Source organism: Mugil cephalus, chromosome 7 (assembly GCF_022458985.1).
Source record: "Mugil cephalus isolate CIBA_MC_2020 chromosome 7, CIBA_Mcephalus_1.1, whole genome shotgun sequence".
Classification (NCBI taxonomy): domain Eukaryota; kingdom Metazoa; phylum Chordata; class Actinopteri; order Mugiliformes; family Mugilidae; genus Mugil; species Mugil cephalus.
Window position 1 is genome coordinate 16,095,334 of NC_061776.1, and position 27,602 is coordinate 16,122,935.

Sequence of the window (27,602 nt, forward strand, 5' to 3'; positions counted from 1 at the left end):
TGTACAACATGCTCATTCTCTAACATTGGTCACACAACTATACTGACAGACTCCCACGTACACATCACACTTATGGAGAACATACACAGACACACACACGTGGCAGGTGTAATTCAGATTCACACTGGAGATGAGACTCTGTCTCTGAGAAGAGTCTAGGTTAATGGTACAAAGAGAAAGAACAATAAGATCAGCTCAGGAAGGGTGTAAGCAGCGTGATAGAGAGAACTGACAGAACCCTGCTTCCTGGCAGGCTGAAACCCTGGTGCATGCAGTTCGGGCTACTTTCACACCTGATGTGGCCACTGACCCTCTATGAAGTTCCAATCTCTAAGGTGGAAAAGCTGGAGAGACTGGTTAGCTCCTATGCAAGGAAGTGGCTTTGCCTTCCCAAGTGCCTCAGCAGTAGTGGGCTCTACACCAAAGAAATGGGGTCAAGTGGAGCAGGGTGGTCTTGGTCTTGGGAAGCCAAAAACCATTTCACAGGCAAATCAAGAAGGTGTGGAAAAGAGGGAGATCTCCTGCTAATGATGTCCTACCATCTCCCAAGTAAATCACCCAATGGTATGGCAAAGACCCCACATGCTCATTCTGTCCAACTACAGTAACACGGAAACTTATTCTAATGGGCTGCAAGACCAGCCTCACCTAAGACCGTTACACCTGGCGGCACACCCAGGTGCCAAGGTGTCTTGCAGCAGCGCTGGAAACACAACAACTCAGTGTCAACGCCCTTCCACTGACGTCATCTCTCTGGCAAGCAACAACCTTTGTCCGGGAGAGGGAGGGTGTCTCACCACCTCAAGACCAGATGCTGGGCAGTGGAGCAGAGCATATGATTGGAAGTTGCTGGTAGACTTAGACCAAAAGCTCTGCTTCCCAGCTGAGATAGTGTCCACCAACCTGTGACCAGACCTTGTGCTACGGCCATCTTCAATTGTGCACGTACATATCATCGTGCTAACAGTGCCCTGGGAGAGCTCTGTAGCGGAGGCCTACGAGCGTAAGAAGTTGAGGTACATGGAGCTTGCCGCTGACGTACAAAAACGAGGCTGGAAAGTAAAGGTCTGACCAGTTGAAGTAGGCTGCAGAGGGTTTGTAGCCACCTCAACATCTATGCTACTCCATGAGATGGGAGTGCCAGCGAAATCCCACCAGCGGGCAGTCAAGGACCTCTCCAGAGCTGCTGTATTCCCTTGCAGTGGCTATGGAGGTGATGGCGTCTAGGGGGTGAACCTGGGATGCTGGGATTCATTGCTGAACCCTCTGGAGGTGTTGTGAAACACCCAAAAGGAGGGTGCCCACTTGATAACCCAAAGGATACTGTCACTCACTTGACATCCCAGAGTCTTAGTGGGGTCTCTCCAGTATGCAATAAGGGCTAGCAACATCTAGACCTATGCAACAGATATGTAAGGTTAAATAAAACAAAACAAATGCTATTACTTTTATATATTTAGTTGATAATACTTTTACTTTGCTCATTTAAAAATCTGAATGTTGAACTGCTAATAATATATTTTAAAGCTTTATAGTATAAGAAAATCCCCTGCCCAGATTTTTATCAACTATGACACTTTTTTTGCAGTGTCATAGTTGACTAAAACTCTAATAACTTTATTAGAAACTCCCCTTTACATTGAGGTTACACGGAAAAACAGGAGAATTATTTCAAATCAGCTTGTGAATACACATCTACAACAGTGACACTGCAAGGCAAGCTGCTCTGAATTATATGCAGCATAAAACAGGCTGACTGCTGAAATGCCTTCTCTCTGCGTAGCTCCTCATACTCTCACAGCAGATTGTTTACACAGCCACTTCCCATCTGTCCTGGATACTTTCTATTTTGAGAATATGGCTGCAGAAGAGTGAGGTACTTTCTTTTGTCTAAAGACCTGATGACAACATCTGCACCAAATAATTATCTGCGCCATTCAACACACAAAGACAGTAGTCAGACAGATACATTATCTCAAGCTACCTTATTATTAATGAGCTTCTTTGTCATTTGGTTTTGAAAACAAAGTTTTTATATGAATCATCAGTTGAGATAATAAAGGAACAAACTGAGATGGACAAAAAGTTCCTACTTATCAGGCTAACAAATACAACAAAGATAAAGTTTGACAAGACTCTTGCTTAACTGTGAAACTGGCTAAATATTTTTGTAGAAAGCTGCACATTGCAGAATCATTGATGGGCCATACAACAGTTACATTTACTTATTAACCACAACATTGTTTGTCTAGATGCTATACAAGCCGCTGCAAATATAAACCTAAGTGTTGCACTATATAAAAGATAGCAAGATTGTTGTGCAAAACTCTTTGCCATACATTAAGTTGTTTATCATTTGAGGCTACTTCAGAAATAAATGAAAGTATTCAGCCATGTATGAGGTCATATCAAAAAATTGTGTTCGTTGATCCTGAATTGATGGGAACTTCACTGCCAAGCGGAGTTAATTCAAGCAAGTCTGATTTTCCACTCCTCTCATGAAGACATTTTTCAAGGACAGTACCAGCATAGCCGTAGTCAAGAGGACAGGCTCTGTCTTCCATAAAGGTCCCCATGCTGAGCTAAATATTTGCACAGTGTAGGACACTCTATATAGATAATTTACTTTTTATTTAAACAAAATTGAACACGTATCATTTCACGTACCCATTTAAAAAAAAATCCATCATTATAACTGACCCTCGACCTTTACCCCTGAGCTGGGAGCAGCAGTTTTAGCAACTGGAGTGGCTGAAGGAATACAGAGAAAAGCTGAGAAGATCAGCAGCAGCCTTGAGCTCACTTTCCAGTGTTTGTTTAAGTTCAAGGTCACTTGACAGAGGTGATGATCACGCCTGGCCGAAGAGATGTTTCAGCTGTTTTCCCAGGTCAACCTGCAGCTGCTAATCTGGAGCTGTGTGAAGGAGGCATGTTGTTGTCTGAATAAACCATGCATTTAAAAATATTTCTTGGAAAAAGAAGTAAAAAGCACATCTGATCAACTATATTTGGTCAAACTTGTCAATAGTAATAATAACAATAGATTGTTATTATTATCATTAGATTAAGTAATTTTCTATCATCATATTTACATGTCTACCTAGTTGTCTGTGCTAACTGCACCTGACAGATAAAGGCATCAAATGAGAAAAAACTGCAGCATTAATTAGTTTCTCATCAGGCTCTGTTAAATTAGCGCCACTGTCGCAAAGCTGAACTTGAACTGAACTCCTCAACGGTTGCCATGGTAATCAGTTATTGTTGCCCCGGTTACTGCCAGTCTGTGGTTGATTGAACGGACTGTCCGCAGTCGGGGCTAGGGAACCGGTTACACTCACCAAACTCCCGACTCTTTGTGTAGCAGTAATGCGGATTTAAAGTTCCTCTAGGTGTTTACTTTATTTGTAGGCGAGGACTTCTTTTCGGCTGACGTGTTACATTAACCAATCACAGTCGACACCGATGTACTCAGCTCGAACCGGCGTACTCGAGGAGGGAGGAGAAAGGGGCGAGGGTGGCTTTTGCGTTTGTTGGTGACTGCAGAGTAGTATCAACAGTCTGCGGCTGATGGTCGTGGACACATTTTTCGCAGGCTGGTTTCGGTTAAATGGCTTAAAACAATCCCAGCTATTTATACCTCTGGAGAGTGTGGTCCTTCGTCGACGGTTGGCTGAGTTTGAAAACACTGAATAAAAATGCATTTTCTGTGCATTTTTGTGCTGATGTTATCCAGTCTGACACGGGCATTTCCTGCACCTGTAGGTGAGAAACTTCTCTTTTTGCACTGTCTTGTTTTACACGGCTGCTACTGAACTGCCTTGTTAAATGAACGACAGTGTCTTATATGCACGTTAGCCCATATGTGTTAACGATGATAACCGACTGGATGTGTTCCGGTAAAGCTGACTTTGTAAACTACCACACAGTGCTTTAAATACTCTTTTTTGTTAGCATTTTGTTGACACTGCCACAGAGGCTTTATTTATGAGGGATGGGTGAACGTAAGTGTTAGACTGTAACGTCTGTAAGGTCTACCCCTATTTAAAAACATAGGGCACAGATTACTGTAAATACAAAGGACGTTGTCATTTGTGCGAACCAGCATTTAATTGTGCAGATGCAAACTTAGAAACACATGACTGTTATTAATACACTACATTTACTTGGAATTTGCACCGAGATAGTGAAAGCTATCAAATCATTCGAAGAAGTACTACGCAGTATTAAAAACTGCCTTTTGTTTTTATGTTTATTTTTAGCTCCGTTTCCAAAAGTGAAACCTAGAATTGTTACAGCACATAGTCGTAGAGCTTGTTTTGTTGTGAACGTTTGATCTTATTTTTCATCTGGTGTAACACTATCTCCCTTTAGACACCGTTGTCATTCAGATCCAGCAGTGGGGACTGGTGGGAGCTCAACAGGTCATGGAGCAGGTTCTTCTAAATGGAGTCTCCTACACCAGCACAAACCAAGAAGTCAGCAGCCTGATCCAGACCATGTCATCTGATAGGCTACTTCCTACCCTAATCAGCGCCAACCAAATTCCAGAGCTGAGTAAGACGTTCATCTTGTACTAAAGATTGTGACGGCTGTGATCGCAGACCAAAACCAAAACATACATCTTATCCCATGGTCAGTCAAATTTTGGCTTTTTGTCACACTCCCCAGGGAACCACACCTTTCTCCGTTCTCGAGAATGCATACTGGAGGGGTCTGAGCTCCACTGGACCGACCGTGTGTTTTGCGATGGTGAGGTCTGTCTCACTCTGGACCACAATGTTGACACTTGGACAACCCATACGCCAAAAGCACTGGCCCTCAAAGTGCTGTGGGACCAGGAAGTGCAGCGGACAAGGGCAGAAAAGATCCGCCTGCAGGAGGGATGCATCAAGCTGATGAAAGAACTGAGGCTTTCAGAGGAACGTTCAGGTACATATTTTTCCAGGCTTTTGAGAATAAATTGTGGAGCCTAATCACTTGCTAAGTACTTAGCCTAAAGATGTTATTGAGTTCCCAGTGCGACCCTTCTTCTTGATATAATCACATGCCAGCAGTTGCTGTTACCGCAGGGTTGTACTGTGGACACCAGCTGCCAGTATTTCAGTCATATGACCAGACGATTTGCAACAATGGTTATAATGATGCACTGGATTATTAGTAAGAATAATATGGAGTTATCCCCTTGGTAATGGCAGCTGTTATGAAGACTTGCATTCATCTGTATGTCCCATGAAACAATGCATGATTTAAAAAAATGGTAGCTGCATGTTTTGTTTTGATCACATTCAGTCAGTCACAGATTTCTAATGTTTTCTCAGTTTCTCGGATTCCCTGGCCTCAGTTTCTCATCCCAACTTTGTCAATCATAGTATTTATGGGCCCAGTTCTAATCACCTTCCTCATTTCCAAAAAGCAAGGTGAGTAAACACCTTTTTTTGTATCAGTTTGGATAATAATAAATTAAGTTGAACTACATTTACAGCTTAAATGCACCATTCATTATATAGCATAACAATTTGAATACAGTCCTCTGTTACATATTGTCAGTTTGCAGGACTTATTACACTTTTCTTCTGCTTTAATTTAATCTGACAGTTACTCTCACAAATTGCAGCATAGCTTGGCTTCATTTTAAAATATGTCCTGTCACATGATGTTGGTATGGGGTCTCATACTGCTAAGAAATATAAAGCACAGTCATGTGTTTTGTCTTTCTCTCTCTCTAGGCTTTGGGCAAACTGGAGGTAAGGAAACAACCACTCTTATGTTTTCACTATAGTGTCAGTACACCTCGTAGTTAAGAGACTTGAGGGAAGATTGACAGAAAGTTAAACATTAAGTATAATCAAAACCCAATACCCTTTGGATCGACACGTGTTTTACTTTTCATTGGGTTTGTTTGCCGTTCATTTGATTTTTAACTAGCCTGATTCATACAGTGATCTCGTATGACCTCACTTTTATTACGAGTCAAGCCAGGTCACCAGGTCAGCAAATTACACTTGGATGAAAATGTTCAAAAACACACAACGGTACAGTTAATGCATGAGAAATTTTACTAGAAATGATATGCACATACATGTAGACTTATCTGTGCTCCTTGATTTCATTGCAGGTGTTATTGGGTCAATTATACATTACCCCACAGACATGAGTCAAATGGCTTCAGAGAAAAAAAGCTCCGACTACTCTACCATATCATTAAAAGCACCACAATATCAGCCACTTGTGTGAGCTACTGCTGGACGGATGGAGTTATTCTGTGAATGTAACCAAAGCTCTGCTAAACAAACAGCCCACTGTAATGAACGAATGCACTTTAACATGCATGTATCACACCTCACTCTGTAGCTTTTGTCATTCACATATACTAAATGTAAATATATTTTATTGTCAACACAAATGTACAAATTTCTTTTTGCACAAGTGATCTTTAATACCTCTAAGGGCTGGCATCATAATTGCTGAACTACATTGTTCAGGTTAATTCTTTATATGGAAATATACAGCAAAGGGGTTTTTCTTTAAAAAAAAAAACTACCCAACACTGAAAGGAGTTCTTCCAGTTATCCAAAAAGTTTTACTATCATTTTTAGTGTCCTTCCTCATAATTAAATATTTCTTTGTGCTTCAATCTGTTTCCATCTTATTTGTTAATGTAAAAATGTATAAAAATAATAATAATTAAAGATAATTTTATGTTAGTTTGTATGCTTTGTATACTTACTGTAATGTTAAGTACTTAATGCAAAGACTCACTGCTACCAAGATATGTTATTTAGTTTTGTACACCGCCTTATTAAGAGTGGGAACTTTGTGTGTATTATGATTATGATGCATTCATGTTGTGTTCATGTTCAACCCATTGAAAATAAACACAGTTTTTTTTTATTATTATTGTATTTATTTATTAATTTATACTTCCTGGTTTCTGTAAAGTGGTTTGTTAATTGCCTCATATTTATCCTCCTCCCTCCCCCATCAACACAACAATAGTGGAGATTTTCACCTAATTAATCAATCACTAAGTACTATTAATCAAAGCAGCACATCCAGACTTAAACAAAAGAGCAGATTTATTTATTTTTTTCTTGATCAAGTATATACATAATTAAAACAACAGATGGTCTGGTCAGTGAATAATGATGTGTGTGTTTATATATATATATATATATAGGAATACTTAACAAGCTAAACAATTAACCAAGATGTATTTTCCAAGTTAAATCAAACATATTTGACGACGAGGTATAATCCACTACCAATGATACTGTCCCCTCTGAGAAACATCAATGCGTGCCGGACACATTTCTACAGACTACAGACCACACTGCCTTCTGGGACAGAGTTATCAAAGCCAGTATTAATAGACAAAAGAACAGCTTCTACTCTCAAGCCGTCAAAATCCCTTACACCTTCAACCTCTCCTTCATAGACTGCTCTGCAATAACCTTCATATTTATTCCCCAGTCCACCTACGTTCAATAGGCATATTTGTATGAGCATAGATACCATTTGCACTATTGTTTAATTGTTTAACGTTACTGTTTTAATGCTGCTATTTTTTCCTCACTGTACCAATTATATTAATTTCCGCGATACTGTGTGCATGTGTATACAATAAAAATCTCTTATTTGGACCATAGTGGGCGATATAACGCAGGGAGACGCTTTGCTTTTCCTGCCATACCCGGAAGTATCCTCCACCAATCACATTAGCGTTACCGAGCCAACGGCGTCCACTAACGGCCGCTCGCTGAACGAACCAATCACAAAGGAGCTCTGTGGTGTTTAAATCCTGTGGCGTCATACTCTTGAAATTCAAAATTTAGAAACAGCCGAGAAGAAACGAGGAGACGTGTTCTCTCCTCGACCTCACGTTTTCTGGACAAGTTGAGCTCACTGAGTTGATTTTGGGATTGCAGAACTACCGCTTTTGAGTCGTCTGGACGGTAATTTAAATGCATAACATTGTGCTAACTTGTGTTCTTTCTCTGTAGTTTAATGCTAAACAGTCTAACATGCCGAATATGACCTAATATCGACAAGTGCTTGCGAAATGTTTTCATCTAACGTCAACTATTTAAAGAAAATAAACTTTTTGGCTCACACGCTGCCAGAGTTATGATAACATAAAAGTTTGAGACCCCAGCGTTAGCATAGTTTAGCTAACAAACAGAAAACGCGTGCTAACCAAACCTTGTCCATTTGTTTTTGTCCGTCGATTCAGCGCATAATGTTTTCTTTTTCTTTTAACCGTGATTCCCAGGTTTGTGAAAGCCTGGATAAGATGGCACAGTTTGGGTTGGAGAACGACATCCACAGCATCTTAAAGCTAGATATGCCCATTACAAACGCTCCCATGGCGAGGTGGCAGAGAAAGGCCAGCTCATCGAGCACATCTGCCTTGAATGGTTTGTCACCGGGAAAATCTGCTAATGTGTCGCAGAGTTCCTCGAAAACGCCGAGCAAAACACCAGGTAAGACAAATGTCTGCACTGTGCCTCATTTACAAACACCAGAAAAAAAAATAATCAACCCACATGATCAAGAGGTGTACTTGCATATCTCTGCAAATGTTGACCAGATTTTTATTTATTTATTTTTTTTTGTATTGTAGGCAAAAATAAAAAACAGACTCCCTCCAAGATGGGTGGCGACCGCTACATCCCCATCAGAAATGGCAAACAGATGGATGTTGCAAGTTTCCTAATCACAAAGGAGAATGAGCCTGTGGACACAAACAATTCATCTGTCACAGCAGTAAGTTATTTAATACATTGATGTATCAACCCATGTGTGAATGAATCATCTAATGATCGTGGCTGTCTGTGTTTTAAGGAAAACCAGAAGGCCTGGTCTATGTCCCTGAATGGATACAACATTGAAGATGCAAAGATCCTCCACCTTGGAGGGAAACCACTCAATGCTCCAGAGGGTAAGGATGCTTTATAGAAAGGTGTCAGTTTGTTTGCAAGACAACGTACTTTTTTTTTTTTTTAAACGTTTTTTAACATTGGTTTGATTTTTTGTTTCCTTTGCAGGCTACCAAAACAATCTGAAAGTCCTCTACAGTCAGGTTACGACTCCAGCATCTGCCAAAAAGACCCGATACATTTCCCTGACTCCTGACAAAATCTTGGATGCTCCTGATCTACGAAATGATTTCTGTGAGTAAGAGGCGTTCCCAGTGGGGCCATAAAATAGTTTTATTCTGAAAGCCACGAACAGATTTAGCTTATCAGATCTCTGGTTCAAGACGAGAGTTGAGACTTGATCATTGAGTGAAAATATAGATGGCAGCAGGGCAAAATAAGCTAACTGTGGGGAGGAAAAAAGACTATATAGAAAGAGACAGAAATATTTACTGTCATTGTACCAAACGTAAGTGAAGAGATGTAAAAGTTGAAGACGGAATAAATCAAGAATATAGTCAATACAGATGACTCCAAGTATTGACGCTTGAGGAAAAATGAATATTGGCACAGAGGGAATTGATGAGTACATTTCCTGAAATGCAGGGTCCTGAGACATGTTACACTTTAAATTTGGTTTTAAAAAAGGGTTTACTGACTATAGACTTATTTCTTTTTCAGATTTGAATCTGCTTGACTGGAGCAGTAGAAATCTTCTTGCTGTTGCTCTTCACAACAGTGTTTATCTGTGGGATGCCACTCACGGAGACATCATTTTTCTCATGAAGCTGGATCGTGAGGAGGACTATATCTGCTCACTGTCCTGGACCAAAGATGGAAGCTACTTGGCTATTGGCACCAGTGACTGCAAGGTTCAGGTGAGTGTGCTGCTGATAACCTCCACCTATGTTCATATGGAGAAATGAGGTGCTCAGTATTGTTGTAATGCTATGTTTTTGTTTCCTTCAGTTGTGGGATGTTGAAAATCAGAAGAGACTGCGCAGCATGTCCAGCCACACGGCTAGGGTTGGTAGTCTAAGCTGGAACGACCATGTCCTTTCCAGGTACAGTTATTGTTGATACAAATTTTAAATTGTAGTTTTAAATGTAGCTATATTTCTGACTCGAATTCACTTGACTATCTTCCTCATAGTGGCTCAAGATCAGGACACATCCACCACCATGATGTGAGGGTGGCAGACCATCACATCTCCACACTCACTGCTCACTCACAAGAGGTGTGTGGCCTGAAGTGGTCACCTGACGGGCGATACCTGGCCAGTGGAGGCAACGACAACTTGGTGTGTGTATGGCCCCGTGTGCAGGAGGGTAGCGCCAGCAACGATAACCAGTTGATCCGCTGCTGGAGTGAACATCAGGGAGCTGTCAAGGTGAGGAGCTTCATGCATCAAATATATGATGATTTTATTTTTTTAAATATGCAAATTATCTATCTGCCGTCATAGATTGATGCGTTTTGAGACTTAACGTCTGTGTATGCACATGTTGCCATTGCTCTAGGGTTTGGCTTGGTGTCCGTGGCAGGCGGGTATCCTTGCATCTGGCGGAGGTACCAGCGACCGTCACATCCGCATCTGGAACGTGAACAGTGGCTCCTGCATCAGTTCACTTGATACTCAGTCCCAGGTAAGGACTCTTCTCTGGACCCTTTTGAATTTTTAACTATAGCGTTTTGACATGACGGTCTTCTCAAACCACATTACTTTGCAGATCTCATCACTGATGTTTGCACCCAACTACAAAGAGCTGGTCTCTGCTCATGGATATGCCCACAACAACGTCGTTATCTGGAAGTATCCCACACTCACCAAAGTCGCAGAGCTCAACAGTAAGTCACTGGATAACCTTAGTGCTTCACAAAACTTTTTTTTTTTTTTTTTTTTTACTTTAAAAGGTACATCCAGTGAAGTGGGAACTGCAAATGATTTCTATTGGTACAAACTTGGATTTTTTTTTTTTTTCTTTTCTTCATTTCAGGCCATGAGGACAGAGTTCTCAGTCTGACTATGAGCCCGGACTGCTCCACCATTGCAACTGTCGCTGGGGACGAGAGCATTCGTCTGTGGAAGAGCTTTGAAGTGGATCCTGTTAAGAAGAAGGCTAAGGAGAGGATGGTGAAACCAACTAGCAGCGTCATTCATCAGTCAATCAGATAATCTGTCGTCACGTTGGAGGGTTTCTTTTGGGTCCGTGAACAAATGAGTTATGTGCAAATGTTTTATTTAATTGACAATAAAGATTACCACTCAGTTCTTGTCTTGTAATGCTCATACTGGTGGGATAATGAGTTGCTGGTAAAAGTTGTTTACTCATATAGACTGAGGTGTTAAATTGCAAGTGTTTTTCAAGCACTGTTTTTGAGATGTATTTATAACCTACAGTTGTCTTTTATTGTAATAAGGATGCATTGTATGCATGGGATTTTAAATAAATGTTTTACCACATCAGCTTCAGTGTGTTGATGCCCCAAAGTTCACTCTATACTATGATGGTCAAAACTTTAGGTCCATGAGCTGCGGGTTTCTGCTCTTAAAGCATTCAGCAGTATCCTCTTCATGCAGTTTTCCACTAGTTCGTTCAGTATACTAATGTAGCATATCTGTTGTATCTGTTTGTAGATGCTGAGTCACCCCCATGTGCAGCTTCCTGGGTTCTATTTTCCTGATGAACAAAGTTCTTCGTCAGCAAATTTGGATTTATCTTAAATTGGACTTGGCCTCAAATGCCAATTTTATGCATGAGTTCTTTAGAAATTGGAGACGGAAAAGAAATCAGATTTAATTTCAGTTTAACATGATAGTTTAATGTATACAGCATAAACCTATTCGCTTATATTTTATTGTGAATCCCAGGCATCTCATGAGTAAACAATGGCAAAGGGTGATACATATAACTTAATTTTTCAAGTGACGATCAGAATCTTTCTTAGACCCCGATGTAATGTAAAGTGTGCTGAGAGAAAAGACCAGTGTCAGAATGGATTAATATGGATAAACACGCACAGCAATGTGTGTGTCACCACTTAATAACGCTAAATCGTATCGGTACTGTAATATACAGAATAACGTTTCTTTTCCACAATTCTTAAAATTGAAATTTTTCAGTGTGCAGTGTCGTTATCTTACACATTTCACACACCTAATTTCTAAATGACACAGAACTTTATCTAAATTTAGTAGTTTTATTTCAAAAGATAAATAAAAACACAAAAATAAGTATTTGACATTTACAGTGAAAACCATACTTTTTTTTTTTTTTTATATAGCAGTTATTTACACAGACTAGTCTTCGGTGGAAACTGTGCGATACTCCCAAGCAACAGGTCAGCAACAGAGGTTAGCCTGAGTTGATGAATACTATCAGTGACGAAATGAGCACCAATCTTCATGCAGTGTTCATCATAGTTAATAATTTTAACAACAACTTCCTAAAAAATGTGGCAAGTAGAGCTCACCAGCAAAACATACGCCATTCACATCCCAAAAAGTGTGCATGTGTTTTCACAGAAGACTAGACTGGCATAAAAAACTCTGCAGGTTAGAAGTAGCATGTTGAAATCTGTGCCTCTCCATTTTGCTACTTGGTATGATCGATGGTATAACAGTAGCTAAAAGTCTATGCCTCCGTTTTAGTTCCAGAGCCACCAAGTTAGATTTCCTTTACTTTGCCCATGAGGATTTTGCCGTTGGTGTGGTGGTGAGCGTTGCCGTTCTCGTGGTGTTTGCCATTGGCCATCACAGTCACCGGTCCACTGGCTGAGCCGTTCTGTTTGGACATGTCCGGGTTGGGAAGCCGTTTCCCCTTGATGTAGGCCTGCACCCAGAAGTTGGAGAAGAGGAGGAAGAAGAAGACGCCGTACATCCAGATCAAGTGGATCCACAAGGGGACCTGATAGTCACACTTTTCCATGAAGTAGTACTGACTGATGTGAATGGAGACCAGGACGAACTGTATCTGTAAAACAAGGAGAAAAGCACGGATGGTTTTTAATCAAATCAAATATGCCACGCATTACAATATGAATACGTAAAAAGCGAACATACGAGCTGGATAGCGGTCATGTACTTCTTCCACCACAGGTATTTCTGGAAGCGAGGCCCTGCCGCAGAGAGTCCGTAGTAGGTGTACATGATAACGTGGACGGCTGAATTCACCATGGCATGGAAGCAGCCCATTCCTCCAGCTTAAGGAAATCACACAGCAAATTATGTATTTCATTAGATAGGTAGGTGAACCCGTAGCTTGTTTTGTAGTTTAAATTCTTGATTTGAAATAACTGAAATAGTTCAAATTCAAGCTCACCAGGCGTCAGGGTGATGCCCCACCACCACGTCCAGGGCATGAAGGAGTGATGGAAGACGTGGAGAAATGTGATCTGACTCTGCTTCTTTCTCAGCACAAAAAATACCTGAAACGATGATGGCACATCTACAGTAAATAATCATGCGAGATAGGTCTCAAATGTCAAATCAACCGATGTGTTTCAACAATGCTGGAAGAGAGGTGAACTTACCGTGTCAAGGAGTTCGATGTATTTTGAAAAATAAAACCACCAGGACACATGAATCATCTGTTTGGAAGGAAAAGGAGCCGTAAGATAAAAGATCTAACTGCGAACAGTCATCCAAGACGCAAATTTTTAATTTTCAAAGCAGTCCTAGCATAGATTGTTTTATTTGTAGGAGCGTTCTGACTTACCCTAAGAGCCTGTGGGCTGCGGCTATAGTCAATAAGGTCACACTTCCACGTGTAGGTGGTGCCCCAACCAGACATCATGAACTGAAAAACACATCAACACTGAACTCACAAGCACTTTGAGTCATGAATAAAAAGGTGTTTTCGTCAGCAAACAACTTACCTCATACACTATATAGGCATTCAGTACAACCATGCAGAAGTTATAGACAATCATTGCTGTGTTGAGGCGTAGAGGTTTGCGGTTCGCCATGAGACGAGGTCCGACGTACACAGAGAACACGACATAAGCTAGCAGGAGCAAAGTCATGTGCACGGGGCTTTGCATCAGAGGGTAGTCTCTGATTCTGTCATCTAGAAAACACAATGATAGTGGTCTCAGCATGCCACCAGTGGTCTCACAACAGCTTATACAGGTTGGTCAGCGGAGTTCATACATAGTCTGGGGCAGGTTGATTCGGAGCAAGACCTTTTTTCAAACTTTCTCCCCCCCCCATTTACTGACAAGATGACAAACTAAACCTCTATATTTTGACAAAGCATATGGTGTACATCTGTTGCCGGCATAAAAGAGAGCACTTACCTATATTTGATTGTAGATAACTGTGGAATTTTATAACGTTTGATACAGCTTCTCGCAGCATGGTGACTGCTTGGTTTGGTCCCGTTAAGCTCCTGGAAAAATATGCAGGACAAAGTTTAGAAAGCGGGAGAGGAAGCGGAGTGGAACGTGAGGCTGGCTATCCAGGTGAGCAACAAAATGACCCATCCACCTGGTTTCCCTTTGACTGAACAAACAAGAGACAGCTGCACAGGCTCATCAAACACCCCCGAGTTCCCCCTGCCTACAAACCATTGTGCAAATATACAGATAGAAAGTGTCCCAGGAGCTCCTATCCCAGCCAAAGCAACGGTTGGTGTTTAAATAGAAATCTACAGATGTGCTGTGTAGGTGTGTAAAACATCTGAAGCCTGATGTCAGCCTCATGACAATGTACTGACTAACTGATCAAGTTAAACAGGTGAGGCAATGGACTTGGTCCACTTGGCCTAAGTACCTAACTAACAGACTTCCAGGTACAAATACCACAGAAAAACCAAGAGGAGGTAAGTTTCTGTAATCTTGATCAAGCTCATTCCGCAGTTTAACCACACTGAAATCAGACATGTCCTGACAATTGAAACACAAACGAGAGCAGCAAAGGTTTAGCTCTTGTATTTGTATGAAGTGACTCACCGGCTGAGAGCGAGTCCTCAGCTCTCCTGTTTGTGACAAAAGCCAGAACATGCAACACTCAATCCACAGATCAGATCAGCAACACCCTTGGGAGGTGAAAACCAGACACATGCAGAGCTACCGTGGGCGTTAGCCTCCAGCTGTCCTCGGTATCCTCACTAAAAATCCAACAGGAGTTGTGGGAGAAAACCTAGAGGTGAAGCCCACAGAGAGAGAGAGAGAGAGAACGGACTAAAAGTGACAGCAGTGGCAAGAATGGGACCGGGCTCAACTGATTTTAAACCCAGGCCCCTACTACACACTTTTCAAGTTTCAGGACCACACCCTGTTTCAGTGCTAAGCTCCACCTTTCTGCCCTCACTCAGCCTGTTTGTGATTGGACTGGCCCATCAATGGTGGTGACAGGGATGGGGTCACAGCGTGGCAAGCCCAACCTAAAGAAACCCATGGTTGAATAGTCCCATTGTTAATGAATGGGCACATGAGAATAAAAAAAAAAGTCAAAAACCAATGAATAGAGCAGATAGTGGCATACTATGTGTGAAGTGCCAAAACAATGACGTTTCTCCAAAAATGCTCCAATCACATAAATCAGGTTAAAGGTAAAATCACATGCGATATAATCATGAACCTAACGTCATTTAGCTGCTGCCCAGCCTGGGTTGCCGTCCAACCCATGCTGCTCTCTGACGTGATCTCCTGCACCTCTGGTTTTACCTGTTCCCCAGGCACAGGTAATGAAGGGCGTAAGCCTTGGATTGGTCTTGAAATTCAACGCATTCACTACAAGGCATGCATTTGACTGAGAAACTGGCTGGAATGAAAGGCATCTCTGCTAGAAAGAGAGAGAGGGAGGGAGAGGGAGGGAGGGAAAGAGGGACGTCTCCAGTTATGACTGTTTACATATTGTTTTAGCATTCGACAGTTAACACACGAAGCCTCTGGCGCATGGGTCAAATCATTAAATTATTACTGTGAAAAACTGCAAATATGACACGTGAATTTACAAATGTACTTAGAGAAAAAAATTAATTAAGAACCAGGCTGTACTTTTAAATTCAGTCAGGTGAAAATGAAGGTAAGACATTCATATGCTGGTGACTTGTTCCTGAAAAGGTTTAACCAAGCCGCTGAAACCATTTTCCTTTGAATGGCTGCTGAGGTGCTCACCTGTTAGAATTCAGCCATGAAAGGGAAGGTTGGGGAATAACTCATATGTGCTAGCTCATCCATACATCCAAATCCAAAATCTTATAATGATAATGAATTCTGATAATGAACCTAAAAAAATAAAGAAAAGAAACAAAAAAATAAAAACACTGACAGGGTTAAAGTGCTAAAATGTGCAATATGAGACCATTAGCATTCACGCTAACAAGTTTGTGTCCCAGATTTTTAACTGTTGGAGGTTTATTGAGACATAAACTGAAGATGAATGTGAGAGTTGGTCTCGAAAAGCATAGTCAGCTGTTTTTAATAGCTGACACATACCTACACACCACACAGTCCCTGTCCTTCTTGGCCTAAATTGACTTAAGTTTTTGTGTATTCTCCTAAATAGGAGAATAGATGACATTGAAACTGACCAACAACACGACATTCAGACAGAGTCACAGCGCAGAATGGACAGAGTCCTCGAGACATACCAGCTCTCCTCAATTAGCCAATTGTTGATAATGCGACAGGAGAGATGCCTCATCTGGACGCGACTGAGTGGCCTAAACTGCTGAGGATTAATGGATGAAGAAACTCACTACTCAAGAATGTGAACATGAATCTGTGAAACAGCAGTTCCGATTGCTTAACACGCGAGTTACGTGACACTCCAACACTGTTTGTATCATTTGTAATGAGACAAACTAGTCACCTGTGGGCAGGTACCAGAGTTGTCTAATAGAGGAAGAATGGCTGACGCACCGTATTATGTGTATACAGCGTAATGTCATACATACACCTCTACGCGATAAAAAATAAACACCACTTTCACTGACATCTTACATAGCTGAAAGATCGGGCTCCTAGTTAGAACAAATGAATGTGAATACTTTTGATGAGCGTTGATAGGGCGTGAGGCCTCCTGCGTTATCAACAAAGGCCTCACGAGACTCACGTGAAACTCACCCAGTTACAGACATGCTAATTACCGGAAGAATAGCCGCTCCAACGTGAAAAGACAGCGGATACTGTAGCGGAGAAACATCACCGTGGTGACCTCTACACCTATCAAGCATAACATTATGACCGCCTTCCTAATATTGTGTAGGTCTCCCTCATGTCTCCAAAACAGTTGTGACTCATCAGAGAATGGACATGGGTCTTCTGAGGGTGTCCTGTGGTGTCTGGAAACAGGATGTTGTTAGTGGGGGCATATGGGTCCTATGGGTTGAGGGGATTGGGCTTGTTTCAGTGCATCCCACAGATCAGTTTGGGATCTATATGAATTTGGAGGTTAAATCCTTGTGTTGTTTTTCATGTGTCTTTGAGTTGTTCCTCAACTGTTTTTGTGTGCGTGTTCGTATCAGGCCTCATCCTGCTGGGGGTGAACGCAGCCGTCGAGGAGTGTCATTGCTATGGGGTGGGGGTGTCTGGTCTGGTCTGGTCTGACCTAGGCGGGTGGTACATGTCTAAGTAACATCCACGTGAATACCAGCAGAACATTGTATTGTTACAAGATGGTCAACAATATTGACTCCACATCAAGGAGTGTCATTGTTATGGGGTGGGGATGTCTGAACTCTAAAAATGTCTGCTCAGTCACCAGGGTTTGTACAGACTAAAGATAAACTCAAAATAATAACAACAATAAAACTTGACAATGGTTTTCCTAACACGTGTTTAAGTAAAGTAATTCCGTAAGAGATTAACAACGTAGCGCCAAAAGCAAACCTCGAAAACAGGTTATTAGTTTGTGTTTAAGGAGAGGTTAATATTGAACTAAATTTAGTGTGTATGTTGAAGTTTTGACCAAGAACAAGGACTTTATACCTGTTTTGCTGGTTCCTGGTGAGTTAGTAGTATTAGTTTATTTACTTTTCATTGTCCATTTGAATTCTGTTGAAGTAAATAAATACATTTGCATTTACAAGTACTGCCGGTGTACTGCTTTTAAAAACAGAAGTTTCTACTACTACTTCTACTAATCTTCTCTTCTCTCTTCTACTCATAATAATTCATTTAATTTATAATGCCCTTTTCATCAAAGGATCTCAAAGGGCTACAGGATAAAAAAAACACATTTAAGAGGAAAAAGAAAACAAGAGAAGTCTATGAGCTGTAAATAGCTCCAACATATATTGATTTTATCTCTAAACTTTTCACAGTTAGATATCAATAAAAGTTCAAACGTTACAGTATATTGCTCATCCAAAAACCAACAACAGATTTTTTTTCTTTTGTCACCCATGAATCATGAATCACCTCAAACTCTCTTTGATTTATCTGCTGTCTCGCCTGCGTGTAAAACTGTACATAAAGTAGTAGTCAAACTAGCTCCACCTAGAACATACACAATGCATGCTGCAAACATACAGATGCTTCTGTAATCTCTAGTCTCACCACACCAGGACCACACCAGTGCTGTTTTATCTATATTTTGCTCCTTACACTTGGTAGCATTTTTCACGCTGGGCTTTACAAGTAATAGTGTTTTACATCGTTTTTTTGTGATGCAAAAGTGAAGGATCTGAATACTCTTCTGAAACCAGTGATATCGTAGCCTGTGTCGCAAAAGAACATCCACTTTCTTCCTCTTGATGCGTCAATATTTCTCATTAAACTACCAAACAGCGACACCCAGTGGTCATATAGAGAACTACTAAGCATTTAACCTTAAAGCTAATTCAAGGTGATATTGTAAAGATTAGAAAATTAAAAAAAGACGATGGAAAGATGATTTTACACCTGAAAAAAAATAAAATATTGCTTACAATGTTTTTTGTATACTTTCCACTGACCTTCTTTTTTTTTAACCCTAATAAGATAAAGTAGCCACAACAAACGAGTGTAACCTTACGTACAATTTTATTATATTGTGTTTTAATGTGATTAAATAGGTAATAGCACATAACACACCAGGCTAGATTTAAGATACAACATAAAGCTCAGGATTTTTTGTGGGCTACACTTGCTCACCAAAACATTAGGCACACTAGTGAAAACTAATTCATTCTAATGTAACAGTCCTGCCGCAAATCTTAGCTTCATGAAGGCGTCAGAAAGGTGACGCAATTCACCTGATGTAGTTTGTGGTGCAACTAAAGTGGATTGAATTAAACACTTAAGTGTTTCTGTGTCCAAGCACACTGACTGAATGAGATTGTCAAAAATAATAGAAACATGTGTCCAACACAGTTCAATTCAATAGTGCTTCAAACTACAGTCTTCAAAATGTTGTTTAATTCAAGCCAATTCTGAACCCCCATGAGGCTAAGCTTTCGTGCAGGACTTTAACATTGGAATGCATCTGTCGTCACTACCGTACCTAATGAACTGGCAACCGTGTATTTATCTTCTCAGTAAGGGATTAAAGGTGACACCTCGGCAAGGAACACTTACATAAACCTGAGACCAGCTCATGCGTTATTATGTATTTAAACTCCATTTGAATGACTCAAATGTCCGTTCTGCGTATTTAAACCCTGTTGATCTGTTAAAAAATAATAATGTTAAAAACATGATAAACTAGATCTTCTCCAGTTGCTATCGCGGCCGGTTAATCTGGACAGATTTGTGAATGGAGGTAGGTGCAGGGGATTGGTCACCCTCTGTCCACCGCGGGGGATGCTTCGCTTGCAGTGGACCGGAGGCGAGGGCCAAACTCCTCCTCCGGGCTTCTCCCGGCTTTAAAAGCAACACACCCACTGAGCGCCAATGGGAAGGTGGAACTACAGGTAGGCGTCCTCTAACTGCGTCCCTCAGCTCAGTCTGCGCTCTGCGGAGAAACAAGTGGACCGAGCAGACCATGCGTCCTCTGAGGAATGAGACCCGCTCCAGGACTTCGCTTGTTGGTCTCTTCCATATCTGAGAGAGTTGTTTGAAGGCTAGACGAGCCCGTCTCCACTGCTTTGGCTGGCTTCCTTGGTCAACAAATCGGATAAACCCCACATTTGTGTATTGATACCAGGAGCTGGAACATCTCATATAATGTTGAAGGTAAGCGTGGCCTTTTCTTGCAGTTAATGGTCTAATATGTTTAAAAATGCACGTTACTTTAGGTTGCAGTGAAAAGTTAAATGGTTCGTGCATTTTTTTTTTAACCTCAAACCGAGATAGAGCTGTTTCTGCCCAGCCACTAAGATATTTCCTGCGTCATCTTGTGCTATCAGTGTTTGTTATTGCATAATCTAAGAAGTGTAGCAACATCTTGACTATCCCACCATGTGACTCACAACAATAACGCCTCCATCACATTATGTAAGTTTCTGGTCAGTTTTAGATCCTCAATGTCTCCAGACACCCACGTTTCCTGTGAATATAAAAAAAAGTGTGTAGCAGATATTAATTGAATTTGTTGCTCCTTCCTGTTCCGGTTAGTAACAGATCAAATATTCATTCATTTTAAAGTTGTGTCTTTTTTTTTCCCCCTATCACAGCTGCCATATTACCTTCACCACTGAACGTTTCTTTCCTGTTGGGGGGGGGGGAAGCCAGGACACACCGAGCAACAGCTGATCTGAAGAGGTCAGGCCGACTCTGAACCCCCCCAACCGCCCCCCCCTTGCAGGAGGACATGGATGTCCTGCGAAGGTCTTCCGTGTTTGCTGCGGAGGTCCTGGACGTGTTTGACCGATCCCTGACCGAGAAGGAGCTGGTGTCCCAGTCCAAGGCGCTGTGCAGAGAATACATCCTCTCCAGACTCAACCAGAATGGACTCGGATGGTCCAGGACTGAACTCAGTTTTTCTCCCTCCAGTGCGGCAATCGCTGAGGTGTCCTTGGTGCTTCTCTGTCTTGGTGAGAGATATAAAAAAAAATATCCAGATGGATGAGTGGTGGTATTATATTTAGACCAAAGCAAAGCGGTTTCATATTGATATATTTGTATATACACGCTTTGAACCTAGCTGACTGTGCCTTATATAGTCAGGAAGAGGAACACAAACAACTTTATTCTCTTATATAACTTCTTCTTTGAAGTTACCACATGTGCGTGATTCATCTTCATTTCAGTCTTAACCTCTAATATAATGCTAAATATAAATGTGCCAACGAGGAAAACTAAATCTCCCTGAGAGGACATTTTCTCCCAGTATTAAGAAATCTTGAATATTCACTTGATGCAGAAAATACAGTATGTTTCTTTTTTAAATATCCACCATAATTGTCACCTATATTCAATTAAAGCTTGTTTTGCTCTTTTTAGAAACATATCACTGTATTTGTCCATGTACTAATGGCTAGATTAATTTTTATTGCTTTCTAATGCAGCCGGATCAGTTTATTGTTTCAAGGCTATCCGTGCATTGTCTAGTGTGGCTTTATCTTTTAGCTGGTGTGAGATGACTGCTTTTGTGTTTGAGAAACGACATGACTCATGGTCCATAGGAGCATAAGAAGTGAGAAACGGTAGACTTGACTCTCCACGCACGGCTCTTGTCCAGTACCGATTATTTCTGTCTGCGATAAGCTCGGGGGAAATGATGAGTTAAGGATTATGTCTGGGAGAACGGCTTGAACCCAGTGACCTGCAGCTGGATGGCCCGGCCTCCGCTTCGTAACCGTGTTTTTTCGGTCCAGTTTCATGTTTTACCTCGACATCCTGGTGTCTCCACCAGCGGAGCGGAATGAATGATGTGAATGTGTGTACAACAGTTCGCAGGGAGTTTAAATAAGTGGCCCCGAGCTGCTCCCTTTTCTTCTTTTCTGTCTCGTCCATTCAGATGAACTGCTCTTTGTAACGGACCTCTCTCTTTCTCCCTCTGTTACCAAGGCGACGAGCTGGAGTGTATACAGCCCGGTTTGTACAGGAACGTGGCACGGCAGCTCAACATTTCTGTTGCCATGGAGAACATGGTTTCGGACGCCTTCATCGGCGTGGCAACAGAGATCTTCTCAGCAGGTACGGGGCCACTCAGAATCCGATGGTGATGATGATGCATGACACTTAAAATGAAACACGTAGCCAATCGATTTGCCAGGACAGGAAGTTCACTGCCGACCACTGATGGAGGCAGTTAGTGTGATTTAACAGGTGTGTGCCTCTGCAGTTTTTATCACATACTTTTGGCTGAGAGGAGCTTTGAGCGAGAGTGAGTGGGCACGAATCAGACGTAGGTGGAGTGAGAATTCATCTAAAGCACATAATTATGCCTACATCTAAGTTTCCAAGTGAAAACAAAAGTTTCCCAGACTGAGGGCTGCGTTTTTTTTCTTTCTTTAATAGTTCTGGGTTTTGGCTTCTTTCTATTTTTAGATTTCAGACTTTGGATGGCATAAGCCGAGATGACAGACTAGATAGGAAATGCATAATGGACTGTTTAATGGATACATTCATCGTCATTTTTCAGACATTGTTTATGTAGCTTTGCTCTTCTAGTCTTCGAAAAGTAAAGAGAAAGGCTTAAAAGTGAAATACGGTCCCCGTTTTGCAGACTGATAATAGTTAAGATTAGACTCCTGCAAATATGTGTTTTGTTGTTGCCCAGCTGTAGATTTCAGGGGGCGAGCTGTGAATCACGCTGCATCCTTTACCGTCTCTGAATCTTTAAGTCTTGGACTTAATTTTTTTTCACTGCATTAGTCACGGCCAAGGCCACTGGCGTTGTTAGGCCTACTTTAGGGGCGCTGAAGCTCATTTGATTACTTTTTTTTCTTATTTTGTTTTGCAAAAAAATGCTGACAAATTCATTGTAAAATGGCCGGAATAACTATATATGATATAAATAGTGTAAGGTAGAGCGAGCCCCTTCAGTGCGTCCTTAACCAATCCATTCTGCTCAAGTAATATTTCTCAGGGGTTTTTCAGGGCTTGAAATTGCAACCGTTTTAGTCACATATGTAGGGCAAATAATTATTGTGTTGCGAGCGAAAGTCACACATCTATGTTGATCAGTTATTAATAGTTATTGTTGGAACTTGTGTCTGTTGTTGCAACATGTTAAAAATAGACATAATAACAATAAATAAATTGTCAGTCTTTAGCTGTTTGTGAAACTTTTGTGCTCACTCGTTCCGTTCGCTCACATCCTGTGCGTCTCCTCGGGGCTGAGCCTCCCCTGTCCTTAAAACCTAGTGACACCCCTGGCCATGGCTCTAGATATTTGTTCTTGATACAGTCCAGTGTTGTTAGGAGGCAATACACCATAATCTTCTGAAATACTTTTTTACTTCAGTAGCTAATTAACTTAAGGTTCTTTCTGTTCATTCTGTTAAATCTGATTTATGGAATCAACTTACATTCTAGTTATTTAATATCAAGTTCATTCCATTTATATATTATAAGAGACTTTCTTTGATTGATTGAGGTATTTTTGTATTTATTAGAGACTAAAAAGAAAAACGGTCTAAAGGAAAGCAACAAAGGATGCTGTGTGAGTTTGAATCAGGGATGTTTGACTAATAATTCAATGTCTGATCATAAAGTCATCCAACCTATTTGCCATTATCCGCTCTGTCCACTACCTCATTCTAGTTCCTGTTAGGATTAAATGTCATGGATAGTTTTCTGTGAATGCAGAGAGTGTACCAAGAAGGGAAACGGCTGAGATGCTAGAGTTGTGTCGGTCTTGGTCTTGAAGCAACCGTGACATTTTGAAGCATCCTGACTTCGTAGGAGCCTTTGGATCAGATCAGATGGTCTGGCAGGAGCACGATGAGCAACAAACATCTGGCACGGCGTCAGGAAAGATCAAGAACAGACTTGCTTAATATAATTTTCGAGCTTGCGTTCCGCTTGTTTTGACGTCACCATGGTGTAATTTCTGCAAACAGCGTGGGATTCCTCCTGAAGAATAACAAACCGTTGAACCCGGGCTGCTCCGGCCTTCTGGGACACATCGAAACCTGGATATAAATAGAAAGTAGAAACTCGTCAAGTTTGTTTTTCCTGCCGTCCAGATCTTTTATTTAAAAAGCTCCTCATTTTAGCCTTTTGGTAATCCATATCATTCCCCGACAAAGGAATGACATTTCCACCAAATCCACACAGACACACACACACACACACACACACATATATATATATACATAGTTTGCAGCCGCCTGTGCTGTGGTCTCCCTCAGTAAAGTCAACATGGCTTGCCTTTCTGCCATTTATCTTCGCCTGCCTCCCACTCCTGTTCTTTCTCTTTCCGCCCTCCTCTCCTCCGGCCTTATCCCTGACAATCTTGTGTCTATTCTTGTCCTGCTTCTCAGTAGGGACTGAGACGTGACGTGCTCTGACAGCCTCCGTGGACGGTTATCTCATTTAATCTCACCCACAACTCTATCCCTTTATAGGCACGGTCAGACGCTTTAGGTCAGCGCGCAGACATGACCGTGCAAGCTCGGACCAAAGCAGGCCAATGCCATTAGCCCCGCACTGCACCGCCGATGGTCATTATTACACTCCCACCTGCTCCACAAACTGCACCTAGAAACGCACCAGACGCCCTTAATTATCAGACTGGTCTGCAGCTGCATCAGTCTTTCACCCTGTAGGTAATGGCGTCGCAGCCTGTCACGATCCTAGGAAGGGTCTTATCAGCTATTTAGACACAACGCTTGTTGACTTCTACCTGGTTTATTGTAGGACAAAGTCCAACTGATTGCCCTACATGCTTCATGTCGGGTCATGTCGGGATGTGCAACAGGCGTTTAGGGAAGGTGAGGCCTCAGAGGAAATTTGTGTCATTTCTTAGCGCGGGAGGGACTGGCACCTCGTAGAACAGGAAAGCAATGTTTATAGTGGGATAAAGACGGCAGCTTATCAATTCTGGGAAAGCAATCTCTGGCGCGGTTCAGGCTTGTAGCCTGTGGAGACACTCCTGCCTTAAACGCCGCTCATTTCAAACGTTTAACTGCCGGGTGTAAGAGGTCTCCCTGTGTTCATGCTCCAGGGGGTTTTCGTGTTGACGCTCTTCTCTGAGCTGCATATTGGACCAGAATGACTTGTTGTTGTTGGCCCCGTAAAATCTCTCTCGTACTAACGTGTCTTAAAGCTCAGATTTCAAGTGATAAGAGGGAGGGAATGTTTTTTTCTTTACGATACTCAAACATGGCCCAGTAACGCCTGTTTGTTCTGCAGGTATAACGTGGGGTAAGGTGGTGTCCATGTACGCGGTGGCCGGAGCTCTGGCGGTGGACTGCGTCCGACAGGGCTACCTGACCACGGTGCACGTCCTGGTGGACAGTCTGGGACAGTTTGTCCGCAAGTTCCTTGTTCCCTGGCTGAAGAGACGGGGAGGATGGGTGAGTGTCCACAAATCTACTTTATGCTCATTAAGACTGATTGAGGTCATGATGTGTGAGCAGCGTTGCCCTGTTTCCCCTTTGATTTTAGGGAGTTTTAAGAGGCCGTTTGTTTGTCTTTTAGCCTTTGATGCTTTTTGTTTTATTGCAAGTGAAGAGAAACAGAAAATCTAAGGCCTCATCAAATCGGACCTGTCATAAAATCATTCCGTGGGTTAAAGGTTTTTCCGGTTTTTCCGTTCGTGGGAAAACGGTTTTAAAATGTCCATGACTCATCTTGCACCGGGCGGCGTGTGCTAATTTTGCATTTTCCCCCCAGTAAAACACTTTCTCGTGTATTTGCGTCTCTCCTTCGCCAGGAGCACTGCTGGTTTGAGCTCAGCTCATTTTAAAACATTAAAAGACATGGGCGTGACGTTGTGACTCACCAATCAGAACAGACGTCTCCAACACCAGACTACTGGTATTTTCATCAGGACTTCATGTTTAAATATTAATAATTAAAAACGGTATCATTTATGTTGTTTAATGGTCCTCTACAATTCACATTAGACACATTTCATTTCTATGAGGATCAAAACTGGCAGCACTCTGATTCTCTACATAGATTATTTTTCTCTAAGGCAACATGTGTTGTGTTATTTTGTTTACTGACCAGAGCTCAGTTTGTTTCCATAAGCTCCAAATGTCAGAGTTAAAAATTTCTGGTACCAGTCATGACCTTTTTTTTTTTTTTTTTTTTTTTTTTTTTAACTTTTCCTGGCTTCTCTTGGTTTGAAAAGTGAGTCACAAACATTCTTTACTACCCAAAGGAAACTTTTCCATTTAAAAGTGGCCAAAAGCTCAGATGGCTTTAAAATATTTTACTTTTACCAAAAAGTTATTTGGCTCGATTGATTGATTGATTAGTGAAAAACATTGGTTTTCCTTGATTTTATTTTTTTGAATCTGCAGAACTGGTTGATCAGTCATTGTTCTCATCAGATTTTATATCCGGGAGACTCAAATTCAAGGAGTTGTTTTAATTGAATTACAGATTAAAATATATATATGATGCTCAAAATGAATTTTGAATCATTCAGAGGCTTGTCACTTGTGACAGTTTGAAAACATTAAGCCTTAACTGTTCTTTCATAGTTATTTCTCGCTCCATTGTAGTCACATGGTGATCTAAAATCTCTTCCTGTGTCTTTTGCATTCAGGCGGAGATCACTAAATGTGTGGTGAAGAAGGAGCTAACCCCTGAACACCACTGGCTCTCCTCCGCCGTGGAGTCTCTGAAATACTTCCTCACCACGGTGTACGTCTACGTCATGAAGGAGCTGTGAACGGCTGGGGCAGAGCGAGGTGGCGGAGTTGAAATCTCAGACTTGTCGATAAAAGCCGGAGTGGAGGTGGTCGCTGCGCTCCGCTGGGGATCCGAGCCCGTCGGCGGATTTCAAGTCTGTTGCTGAATGGCCATCAACAAGTGTTTCATCAGCAGCGTGTTTGTGTCATGTCGGCCTGTCGGTGATTACCCTTCGTCCAAAGAGTGGTCACCTCGATATTTAAAGAGCAACGTTTGCATCACTCCACCTCTTCTATGTATTCGAGCAGTGCAGTAAACCAGGCTTTCTCCAGCGTCGTGACTGTGACGTGACATGGTGTCCAGTTTGATTGTGCGCTGGGAGAAGCTGTTCATGAACACTCTGATGTTTTAATGTCGCAGATTATTTACACTCGAAGGAGTGACGAGGCTGCGTTTGTGGTGAATGTGATGCTTGTGAGGTCCGAGTCTGAAACGGACCTGCTGTCAGAGGCAAAGGCAAAATCAGGTGGTATCAACTGTTTACACTTCATCGGTTCAATATTTTGTACTTGACCAAAGCACGAAAGTGTCTCTTTCCAAATATGATCCAAAAATAACCTGCAGTTTTAGACACAGTTGAATGAGAAACGCCGGGTCTCGTTGCGCCTGCTTCAGGTCGCAGAGCTTAAAGACGGACGAGTGGTACATACTGAATGTGCATATTGTTTTTAATCTGTAAATAGTTTATTTATGATTTTATTTTTTTATTTCCACTTAGCAGTTGAGGCCAGTGCAGTATAAAGGCAGCCACTCCAACGGCCCTTCAGGATGATCGTGAGTTGGGTGGGTGTCACTTCCAGTGTTAATTTGTAAAATATGTGTGTGTCCAAATGTGTTTTTTTTTAAAGCCACAATAAACTTAACAAAACCTTCACCGATGTTGCTTTGTGATGCGTTACCCGACTGCTGCTACTACAACTGAATCAATGGATATTAAAATGAATTCAGATTGGCGGCAGCGAACCAGGCATCTTAAAGATGCATTTGATTAAAATGACCAG

At 41.6% G+C, this 27,602-nt stretch overlaps 4 protein-coding genes across 6 annotated transcripts; 3 read left to right on the forward strand and 1 right to left on the reverse strand.

Moving 5' to 3' along the window:
• Nucleotides 1-3,293: 3,293 nt before the first annotated feature.
• On the forward strand, nucleotides 3,294-6,894 carry LOC125010778. Its single transcript, XM_047589593.1, has 6 exons — nucleotides 3,294-3,762; nucleotides 4,372-4,554; nucleotides 4,669-4,929; nucleotides 5,319-5,417; nucleotides 5,727-5,744; nucleotides 6,116-6,894. Exons 1-6 carry the CDS (start codon nucleotides 3,696-3,698, stop codon nucleotides 6,232-6,234), a joined length of 747 nt encoding a protein of 248 aa, XP_047445549.1. The 5' UTR covers nucleotides 3,294-3,695; the 3' UTR covers nucleotides 6,235-6,894.
• A 901-nt stretch (nucleotides 6,895-7,795) lies between these two features.
• On the forward strand, nucleotides 7,796-11,383 carry cdc20 (cell division cycle 20 homolog). The gene is made up of 11 exons (XM_047590446.1): nucleotides 7,796-7,952; nucleotides 8,270-8,480; nucleotides 8,621-8,763; nucleotides 8,842-8,938; nucleotides 9,045-9,170; nucleotides 9,597-9,793; nucleotides 9,885-9,979; nucleotides 10,069-10,306; nucleotides 10,437-10,562; nucleotides 10,647-10,764; nucleotides 10,914-11,383. The coding sequence occupies exons 2-11, from the start codon at nucleotides 8,291-8,293 to the stop codon at nucleotides 11,090-11,092; spliced, it is 1,509 nt and encodes a 502-aa protein (XP_047446402.1). The 5' UTR covers nucleotides 7,796-7,952; nucleotides 8,270-8,290; the 3' UTR covers nucleotides 11,093-11,383.
• A 311-nt stretch (nucleotides 11,384-11,694) lies between these two features.
• On the reverse strand, nucleotides 11,695-15,178 carry elovl1a (ELOVL fatty acid elongase 1a). Its single transcript, XM_047590447.1, has 8 exons — nucleotides 14,869-15,178; nucleotides 14,215-14,306; nucleotides 13,795-13,985; nucleotides 13,635-13,715; nucleotides 13,450-13,506; nucleotides 13,239-13,344; nucleotides 12,980-13,119; nucleotides 11,695-12,890 (listed from the first exon to the last, which is right to left on the reverse strand). Exons 2-8 carry the CDS (start codon nucleotides 14,273-14,275, stop codon nucleotides 12,585-12,587), a joined length of 942 nt encoding a protein of 313 aa, XP_047446403.1. The 5' UTR covers nucleotides 14,276-14,306; nucleotides 14,869-15,178; the 3' UTR covers nucleotides 11,695-12,584.
• Nucleotides 15,179-19,725: 4,547 nt separating this feature from the next.
• LOC125010567 (bcl-2-related ovarian killer protein homolog B-like) lies at nucleotides 19,726-27,475 on the forward strand. Of its 3 annotated transcripts, none has more exons than XM_047589316.1 (5): nucleotides 19,726-20,019; nucleotides 20,460-20,819; nucleotides 21,796-21,924; nucleotides 25,090-25,253; nucleotides 26,456-27,475. In XM_047589316.1, the coding sequence occupies exons 2-5, from the start codon at nucleotides 20,597-20,599 to the stop codon at nucleotides 26,579-26,581; spliced, it is 642 nt and encodes a 213-aa protein (XP_047445272.1). In that variant the 5' UTR covers nucleotides 19,726-20,019; nucleotides 20,460-20,596; the 3' UTR covers nucleotides 26,582-27,475. The 3 variants fall into 3 exon arrangements, with proteins under 3 accessions (XP_047445272.1, XP_047445273.1, XP_047445274.1); XM_047589317.1 differs by having other exon boundaries at nucleotides 20,514-20,819; XM_047589318.1 differs by having other exon boundaries at nucleotides 20,518-20,819.
• The last annotated feature ends 127 nt before the right edge of the window (nucleotides 27,476-27,602 follow it).